Source organism: Physeter macrocephalus, chromosome 19, assembly GCF_002837175.3.
Source record: "Physeter macrocephalus isolate SW-GA chromosome 19, ASM283717v5, whole genome shotgun sequence".
NCBI classification, from domain to species: domain Eukaryota; kingdom Metazoa; phylum Chordata; class Mammalia; order Artiodactyla; family Physeteridae; genus Physeter; species Physeter macrocephalus.
The window spans coordinates 48,847,064-48,856,883 of record NC_041232.1 but is presented as its reverse complement, the minus strand read 5'-3'; the positions used below and the strand labels follow the sequence as shown (position 1 = coordinate 48,856,883).

Below are 9,820 nucleotides of genomic sequence, written 5' to 3'. Positions count from 1 at the left end.
GAGAAAATATTTGCAAATGATGTGACCAACAGGGTTTAATTTCCAAAATATACAAACAGCTCATACAGCTCAATAACAAAAAAGCAAACAACTCAGTCAAAAAATGGGCAGAAGACCTAAACAGACATTTCTCTAGAGAAGACACACAGATCAGCAATAGGTGCATGAAAAGATGCTCAACAGCAATTGATTATTAGAGAATTGCAAATCAAAACTACAAAGAGGTACCACCTCACACCAGTCAGAATGGCCATCACTAAAAAATCTATAAAAAACAAATGCTGGAGAGGATGTGGAGGAAAGGGAAACCTCCTCCACTGTTGATGGGAATGTAAACTGGTGCAGTCACTATGGAGGTTCCTTAAAAAACTAAAAATAGAATTACCATATGATCCAGCAATCCCACTCCTGGGAATATATCCAGAAAAAACAATAATTCAAAAAGATACATGCACCCCAACGTTCACTGCAGCACTCTTTACAGTAGCCAAGACATGGAAGCAACCTAAATGTTCATCAACAGATGAGTGGATAAAGAAGATGTGGTATATATATATGCAATGGAATATTACTCAGCCATAAAAAAGAATGATATAATGCTATTTGCAGCAACATGGATGGACCTAGAGATTATCATACTAAGTGAAGTAAGTTAGACAGAGAAAGACAAATATCATACAATATCACTTATGTGTGGAATCTAAATAATGATACAAATGAACTTATTTACAAAACAGAAACAGACTCACAGACAGAAAACAAACTTATGGTTAAAGGGGGCGATAAATTAGGAGTTTGAGATTAGCAGATACAAACATAAAATACATAAACAACAAGGTCCTACTGCATAGCATAGGGAACTATATTCAGTATCTTGTAATAAACTATAATGGAAAAGAATCTGAAAAAGTATATATATATATATATATATATATATATATATATTTATAACTGAATAATTTTCCTTATACCAGAAACTAACAACATTGTAAATCAACTATACTTCAATAAAAAAAATTTTTTTAAAGAAGATAACTTCTCAATCTCACTAATAAGAATAGGTACAAAAATACCAATAAAATATTAGCAAACTAAATCCATCAATGTATCAAAAAATCATTGCCAAATAGTGTTTTTCTTTTCTCCAAGAATGCAAGGATAGTTCAGTACTAGACAATCTACTAATGTTAAGATATCACACTAATAGACTATAGGGAAAAAATATAACCAACAGATGCAGAAAGAGCATTTAGTAAGAACTATTAGTCATGATAAAACTTTTGGTTAAATTTTTTTTTTTTTTTTTTTTTTTTGTGGTATGCGGGCCTCCTCCTGTCGTGGCCTCTCCCGTTGCGGAGCACAGGCTCCGGACGCGCGGGCCCAGCGGCCATGGCCCACGGGCCCAGCCACTCCGCGGCATGCGGGGTCCTCCCCGACCGGGGCGCGAACCCGGTTCCCCTGCATCGGCAGGCGGACGCGCAACCACTGCGCCACCAGGGAAGCCCCTTTTGGTTAAATTTTAAAAAACTACTTTAGCCCGATAAAACAAATCTATTAAAAATGTACAGTAAATACAAGGTCACATATTGTATATTCTACTTATATAACATTCTCAAAAAAATAAAACTATAGTGATAGAGAACAGATCTCTGATTGCCAGGTGTTAAGGGTGGGAAGAAGAGAGACTATAAAGGGATAGCATGAGGGAGTTTTCTGGGGTGATGGAACTGTTTTGTACCTTGATGATTGGAGTGACTACACAAATCTGTGCATGTGTTAAAATTCATAGAGGGAACAAAAGGCCAAGAATAGCCAAGACAATCTGGAAGCATGAGGTAGAAGAACATGCCCTACCAGATATCAAAATTCATTCTATAGTTATTAACATTGGTTTATTGGTTCAAGAAAAAATAAACCACTGGAACAGAATAGAACACCTACAGCCAAGAAACATAATCATTGACTATATGGAAATGGGATATATCACAAAAGTACAGCTATACGTTAGGAGGGAAATTGGAATATTCTATAAATGGTAGGTGGAAGGAGAAGGAATGAGATCAAGGAGAAGTACATAGGGAATTTCAGCTATATCTGTAATGCTTTTATGTCTTAAAAGAACGAGGAGGAGGAAGAGGTAGCGGAGAAGGGAGAAAGGAGGGGGGTAGTAGGAGGTAAGAGAAGTGGGGAGGAGTAGGGAGAGGAGGAGGAGAAATTGAAGCAAATGTGGCCAAATGTGAAGGTTTGTTAAAACTGGATGCTGTAAGTACGTATTATAGTATTCTCTATACTTGTGCTGTCCAACACTGTAGCCACTAGCCACATTTGGTAATTTAAATTAATTAGAATCACATAAAATTAAAATGTAGTTCGTGTCCTGCTAGTCACATTTCATGCACTCAGTAGCCACTTCTGATTGGTGGCTACCAAACTGGACAATGTAGATGTTGAACATTTCCATCATCACATAAGGGTCCACTGGATGGAGCTGGCCTATGAATTTATATGTGTTAGTTCATAATAAAAATCCACAAGGGGGAATTCCCTGGCAGTCCAGTGGTTAGGACTCCACGCTTTCACTGCTGAGGACCCAAGTTCGATCCTGGTCTGGGAACTAAGACCCCGCAAGCCAAGCCACCAAAAAAAAAAAATCCACAAGGAAGAATCAAAGCTTGAAGAACATATGATGAGTGAAGGAATTAAAAGGAATGTAAGTAAAAGGACAACATACAATTTCCATATCTATATCTCTTTACTTTCTGATTGGACTGTCAGATCTTTACCTCTTCCCAAAACTCTGCCCCCAAAGAAATCCCAAAAACATAAAAGGAACAAACTTTCCGTTGTCTCTTCTAGACATCATTTCACTTCCTTTTGGATTATTTTAATATTTGGTAAAGGAAAAGCCATGACTTTACTTTCCTACGAGAAAAAAAGCTGCTCTTGACAGCTGCTTTGTAAAACTGAACCCAGTTTTCAGACCTTGGGCTTTGATGACCATGATCCTTCGCTGCAGGTCAATGACGGGCTGGATCAGGCAGAGCCGGGGTTCCTGCTTCTGACTCAGGCAAATACCGTTGTGATTCACAACCATCCAGCTCCGGTCGTACAGCAGCCCTTGATTTCCTAGAGGCCACCTGGTCACCTAAACAAAAAGGTCAATGTATTTTAAGCCAGGGCTCCTCAAAAATCATCTTCGCATTTATTGCACAGCGGCTGTACAAAAGCAGAGGACTTCAGAAATTCAGCACAGACTCTTGAAGGAAAAAAGAGATGAAGAGAAGGAAGTAAAACAAAGAAGACAATGCAAAGGAGACTTTGGGATTGAGATACCTTCCATTCACCCTCCAGATCCAGTTTGCACCCTTCTCCACTTCAACCTGCTTTTTAAGTAGGTAATGCGTGTGCACAGTACAACATTCTGGGAGCACAAGAGTGCATTGAAAAGTAGGTCTCCGCCCCAGCCTGTGTCCCACTCCCCTCCCCACAGGCCTCCCTTGTACCTGTTTTCTGTGTGTCTTTCCACAGTGGTGGATGCCTGAACAGGCATATCCTGGTACTACAGACTTATTGCACAAATTGTGGCTACACCGGAATGGTCCCTGAGTTGATCCACTTTAAGTGTGTAAGTTTTCCTCAATTCTTCATATTTCTACAAAATTAAAATACAAATTATGCCCAGTGCCCAGATCTTGCATTTAATACCATTCTCCAATAAAAAGAACCAGGACTCCTTGGAGAAATGGTTTATTCTAGGGCTGGGTCAGGGAATATACAAGATGAGCCAGGAGCAACCCTGTAGTGCTAGAAAAGTAAGGAAGTGCTCAAAAAACAAACTGATGGGGGTGTGTCAAAGGGATGCAGGAGTCAACTGAAAGCATGCCCAATGGCCAAAACTGGAAAATACTGAATAGTAATAATAATAATAATGTAGTACTGAATTATAATCCAAAGTATAAAATAAATACCCATGAGTCCAAATAAATAAATAGAAAAAGTCAAATCCCTCATACAGAAGAATCCCAAATAATTGATGTAGGTGTTCCCTCCTCAAGAGGTGGAGCATAACTCCCTATAACTCCCTAACCCTTAAGTGTGGGCTACACTTAGTGCCTTGCTTCTGAAGAGAACAGCATGGGAACAGAGTGGAGGGGAAATTTTACAGTGAAGAAACCTGGCAAATACCAGGTGCTCCAGTTAACGTCAATAGTGGTAAGTCATGCTGACAGTACCCTAATATGATATGATGAGAATAGCCCTTTACTTCCAAAACAAACCATAACCCCAGTCTAATCCTCAGAAAGACATCAGACAAACCCAAACTGATGGATATTCTAAAAAATACCTGACGGATACTCCTCAAAACTATCAAGGTTATAAAAACAAGGAAAGTCTGAGAGACTGGTACAGCCCAGAGGAGCCTAGGGAGACACAAGAACTAAATGTCATGTGGTGTCCTGCATGGGATCTGGAACAGAAAAAGAACATTAGGGGAAAACTAATGAAATTTCAATAACATGGGACCAGGTCTTTGCAGGAGTTTTGTCCACAGGTTACACAAGTTGCTTACAGCGCGGCAGGTGCAGTAGTTCCATCCATGAGGGTTCTTCTGGAGCCAGCTGTCTGTTAAAGAAGGGTGTAGGTCAAGCAATGCTTTTGAAATAGTATTACGATTAAGAGACCAACATTCGCACACTAATTGTGAATCAATTTCATCCCGTCATTTTCCTCTGAGCACTCAAATCAACTTCTCAAAGGAATCTGAAAACTTCAAGTGGGGGTAATGAAGAAAGGAAAGCAATTTTTAATCTAGGGGCACTTTGGGGTGGGTCCTGCTGGGAGGGACCTGAGGGAAGACTGAGGCATCAGGGAACGTGAAGGAGAGGAGCTGCGGGCCCCAGGGGGAGGGCGCAGAACTCAAGAAGACACAGTGTCAAGGCAAACTGAACCTCAAGCAAGGTAAGCCCTGTATCCAAGACGCAGAAATGTGGTGCAGTGGGGTGGCAGTGGGGAGGGTACTTTGAGGACTGACACACCTGGGCTTAAATCTCACCTCAGCTAGTTATTAGCTTTGGACAAGTAACCTTCCTGAGCCTTGGCTTTGTCATGTGTAAAATGGACGTTATTATCATTTCTCATAGGACTGAGTGAAAACTCAAACAAAATATAAAATGTAAAGCAACTGAAACGTATCAGATGATCCACAGATGTTAATCCCTTTACCTCTGCCCTTGTCTTGTGTATCAGACCTCTCCCCATAGACTATGGCAGCTTCTGCTAGTACAGCACTCAAGTTCAGCAATACTATAGTCTATATAACTGTAGCTAGGCCCAGAAACCACCATTAAATCATTATGTCTATAGGAGAACATGTTTTGAATTACAAATAACTTTTTAGAAGACAGTCTGTTATTGGGAGGCATTTCTCCATGGATTTCTCGTTTCTGCACGCCTGTGTTAACAAAGCAGAAGCACTAACTGCCCTTTTGTTCCAGACTACCTTTTCTAGGATGTTTGCATCGTGAACAGCTCTACAACCCCCTGGAGTAGAGGGCAGGTTTGCTCACAGTCCAGTATTATAAAGGTGACGGCTTCTCCCTGATCGAAGACTACGCAGGTTGGCTGGCATCCTATTATGAAAGAGTCAGGTTTCCTGAGTTAGAGGTTCCTGAACATGAGCACAGAATCCACCTGGGCCCCTCTGGACCCTGTCTTGGGACCTGGGGGACAAAGAGAAGCAACACACCATGAAGCTCATGCTGCGTGCTGTGTTGTGAGTAAGTCCTTTATCTCTGACCCAGGAATCTCATGTCTTCTGTCAGCATCCATGAAACTGTGGCAGGCTGTTTCTCAGACCCTTCACGGTTCTTCACCCCCATCTGTTGGAACATGTCTATCATTTACTGGCTTCCTCCTTCCTTCTTCTTCTTCTTTGTCTGGGCCAAGTTTTCAGCCAGTGTGTCTGTGTTGGCATGTGAGGGGTGAGCTTTCAGCTGGTGCAGCTGGGCTTTGGGTTACGGAAGGAGTTGGGCAAATAAGTATTCATTGAGGACAGTGGGAGCCAGGTTTCTCACAGGATTTACAAGTGCAGAAAGGGGGACGGCTAAATAAACTTTGTGGTGTTCGATTGGAATTGGAGGCATTAGTACGAAATCATGGCCTATGGATAGATGATGGAGATGGATGGATAGATGATAGATAGATAGATACATAGATGTGTGTGTGTGTGTGTGTGTGTGTGTGTCATAAAGTGTCTGTTTCCCTTCTGCGATACTGCACACCCTGAGAGAAGGAACCATTTCCATTTTGCTCATCACTGCACAGCAAGAGCAGGCCCAGGGCCCAGCAGGTAGCAGGTGTTCAGTGTATAGTTTCTGAAAGAGCAGATGGATAGAAGACCTTTAGCAAAAAAGGAAACCTACTGAGTTTCAGTGTCCTTGTCTGTAAAATGGAACGCTAATTCCTGCTACGCTATCTGTGCAATGAGGCTCTTCTATGGGACATGACTCATCTGTGAAAATAGAGTCCTGATACTCCTCACCTGCCTCCATTCAGGAGTGGAGGTGAACTTACTTATTTATGGCCTCAGATTAGAGGACAGGCTCCTGTGTGACCAGCCTGAAATGCAGGCGACAAACAGCCTTGACCATGGTATGTCCGACCAGGAGCCAGGGAGCCTGTCATCCCAGAGGCTCAGGGGGTTGGGACCTCCTCAGAGGCTCAGGAAGCTGCGAACTTTCTATGAGGCTGTCTTTCTATGATCTATGTGTGTCCCTAGGACTTGGTCTCCAGCTCCCAGCTCCGGTGACTACCAGGCCAGCATGTTTACAGACATTACGTAGTTCACCTCCACGGGGAGAGCTGAGCTGAACAGACGCATGAGAGCAGGGACCCAAAGAGTCAGCAGACCTGGATTCAAATCCTTGCTCTATCATTTATTAGGGGGTCATGACCTGGACAAAGTGCTGAACCTCAATAGCCCCCAGGCTCCATATCTATAAAATGCGGATGATATTACCCAGCACCTCATATTATTGTTTTGAGGATCAAATGAAACAAAGCACGCACGATGCTTCAGCAGGAAGCCAGCACACACGCATTCAGTGAAAGTTACATCCTTAACTATCAACAGTAACTAGGTGGTCACACCGAGAAACAGGATCCTCTCAGGGGTCCCCATAAGCAGAGACATGGTCAAAAGTCAGCCCAAACCAAGAAAGGCAGAATGAGAGTGGCTACTATGATTTTGATTTTCTGCATGCTTTCCTTCACTTCCTGAACTTTTTTCTTTGCTTTATCAAACAACATTATAAAGTAAACAAAAAAATAAGCAATCTCTTTAGCTGCCACTAAAACCCTTACCTCAAATGCGGCACAGGATTTGATTGGGTAGAGGAAAAGGTTGGTGACGATGTGTGACCCAAGGCCCCCATCCGGGATGCCTGTAGCTTTCTCTGAAGGGGTCTGCTGGGTTCTGGTGGTCTCCAGCAGAGGTGGGAGCAAACTCACAGCATCCACAGTGGTGGGTGAGTTGTCCCAAACCCTGGAGTCTGGGGAAGCATCTTCCTGAGGTGAGGGACTACGTCTGGCCCTGGTGGCAGGCATGGCGTTCTGAGCCTCGCTCTCTGCTGGCAGGGCTCCAGCCTCCCCAGGAGTGGCCAGAGGGAGAGGCTGGCCATGAGACGGGCGCAGTCGGGTTGCTATGATGAACCTGAGAAAGGCCTGGGCATCCTCAAGCGTAGACATGTATCCAAACGAAATCCTCACAGATCCCGTCGGCTGCCCATCTATGAGGTCCACATCGTCACCGCAGACATGACCAGCCTAGAATAAAGAAATAAGTCAGCCAGAGTGACTCATTCCTCAAGGATAAAGTGGAAACCATTTTGTAAAACAAGTTTTGGAAATGTTGTAAGATAAAATTAACCCAGGAAAAAAGAACTGCAACACTAATAGGAGCCGTGTGCCTGAGGCATAGTTCCAGAAGCACAGGGACTCACTCTCTGGACGTCACTCTTTTTTTTTTTTTTTTTTTTTTTGTGGTATGCGGGCCTCCCTCTGTTGTGGCCTCTCCCGTTGCGGAGCACAGGCTCCGGACGCGCAGGCTCAGCGGCCATGGCTCACGGGCCCAGCCGCTCCGCGGCATGTGGGATCCTCCCGGACTGGGGCGCGAACCCGGTTCCCCTGCATCGGCAGGCGGACGCGCAACCACTGCGCCACCAGGGAAGCTCTCTGGACGTCACTCTTTGCTCAACTGTGAACTGGGATCTATACCAATCTGAGGGGGCCACTAAAAAGTCTAAAAGATACAACATTGTAAATCAACCAAACTTCAATAAAAATAAATAAATAAATAATTGTTTTTTTAAGTTTAAAAGAAATAATTCATGGAAAGCATTTACCAGAAACACGCACACAGTGCCCACCCACAGAGGTATCAAAAGACAGACCAAAGTTTCAGAAGCACAGATGGGTCAGCTCCTTGGTCTACCTAGGGCTTAAGTGAGAAGAGCACCTGCTGGCCATGCCTGTTAGCCTCTCTCAGAACCAAAGGGAGGTCTGCATCCCTGACAGCTGCCCTTTGACAAGAGGGCAAGACAGAGGTGCTGCCCCTATGAATAACCGGCCCAAGGCCAGGATGAAAGCCAAAGGTAGCATGAGTGCCTGGTCGGGAGGTGGTGAAAGAAAGGCAAGACGTCCCCACGGCTCTCCAAGCCTGGCAGCCTGGTGTTGGTCGCTGCTCCAGCTGCCTCTACCTCCCCCAGAGGTGAACCCAAGTCAGTCACCCAAGATGAGGCCACGGCATTCCACAGGATCAATATTACATCTGGAACTGCATTCGTTTGTGTTCTGAGACTCCTTCTCTCTCTTTCTATTTATTTTATTTTATTATTATTATTTTTTAACCGCACCATGTGGCGTGAGGGATCTTAGTTCCCCGACCAGGCATCAAACCCACGCCCCGTGCAGTGGAAGCACCGAGTCTTAACCGTTGGACCGCCAAGGAATTCCCCCTTCTCTCTCTTTTCTTTTTTCTTTTTTTTTTTTTTTTAAAGATTTATCTTTTTTTTTTGTTTTTGGCTGCGTCAGGTCTTAGTTGTGGCACGCAGGATCTTCATTGAGGCATGCGGGATCTTTCATTGTGGCGCGTGGGCTTCTCTCTAGTTGTGGTGTGCGGGTTTTCTCTCTCTAGTTGTTGCGCGTGGGCTCTGTAGTTTGCAGCACGTGGGCTCTAGGTGAGGTGCGCGAGCTCAGTAGTTGTGGCGTGCGGGCTTAGTTGCCCCGCAGCGTGTGGGATCTTAGTTTCCTGACCAGGGATCGAACCTGCGTCCCCTGCATTGTAAGGTGGATTCTTTACCACTGGACCACCAGGGAAGTCCCCCACTCCTTTTTAAATAAAACATTGTTCACAGTTGGTTGGGATTTAATATATTCAATATTTAGTGGCAACCAAAAGAAACTTAAGTTAGAAACTATTCTGATATAAATAAGGGCTCTTTGCCACTCAAACCATTCTTATGAAATGGTTCAAAACAGGGCTGTACCTGGAAGTGATAAACCTCAGCCCAGAGGAGCGGCAGGAAGAGAGGGGACCCGAGAAATGCAGAATGCCCCGTAGAAGAGTTCCTCTCCTCACCCAACCCAGACATGAGCTACCTCCTGCTTGGAGATTTCACTCTGGCAGGACTGAACTAGCTAAGGGCCCTCTGCATGTACGAGCACATTTTCACATTTTGCTTGCCCTCTGTTAAAAGCCCTCTTCTGGAAAAAAAAAAAAAAAAAAAAAAAAAAACCCTCTTCTGCCTCTAAATATTTGCCC

The 9,820-nt window shown here is 44.0% G+C and overlaps 1 protein-coding gene across 1 annotated transcript in view; it reads right to left on the bottom strand.

The window, feature by feature from the left end:
- Positions 1-9,820, bottom strand: part of MOCOS (molybdenum cofactor sulfurase) — a 57,692-nt gene that overhangs the window by 24,839 nt on the left and 23,033 nt on the right. Inside the window, exons 8-9 of the mRNA XM_024120497.2 lie at positions 7,363-7,824; positions 2,983-3,145 (exon numbers count right to left, since the gene is read on the bottom strand). Coding sequence (XP_023976265.1) covers positions 2,983-3,145; positions 7,363-7,824 — 625 coding nt within the window. The remainder of the gene's footprint in view (positions 1-2,982; positions 3,146-7,362; positions 7,825-9,820) is intronic.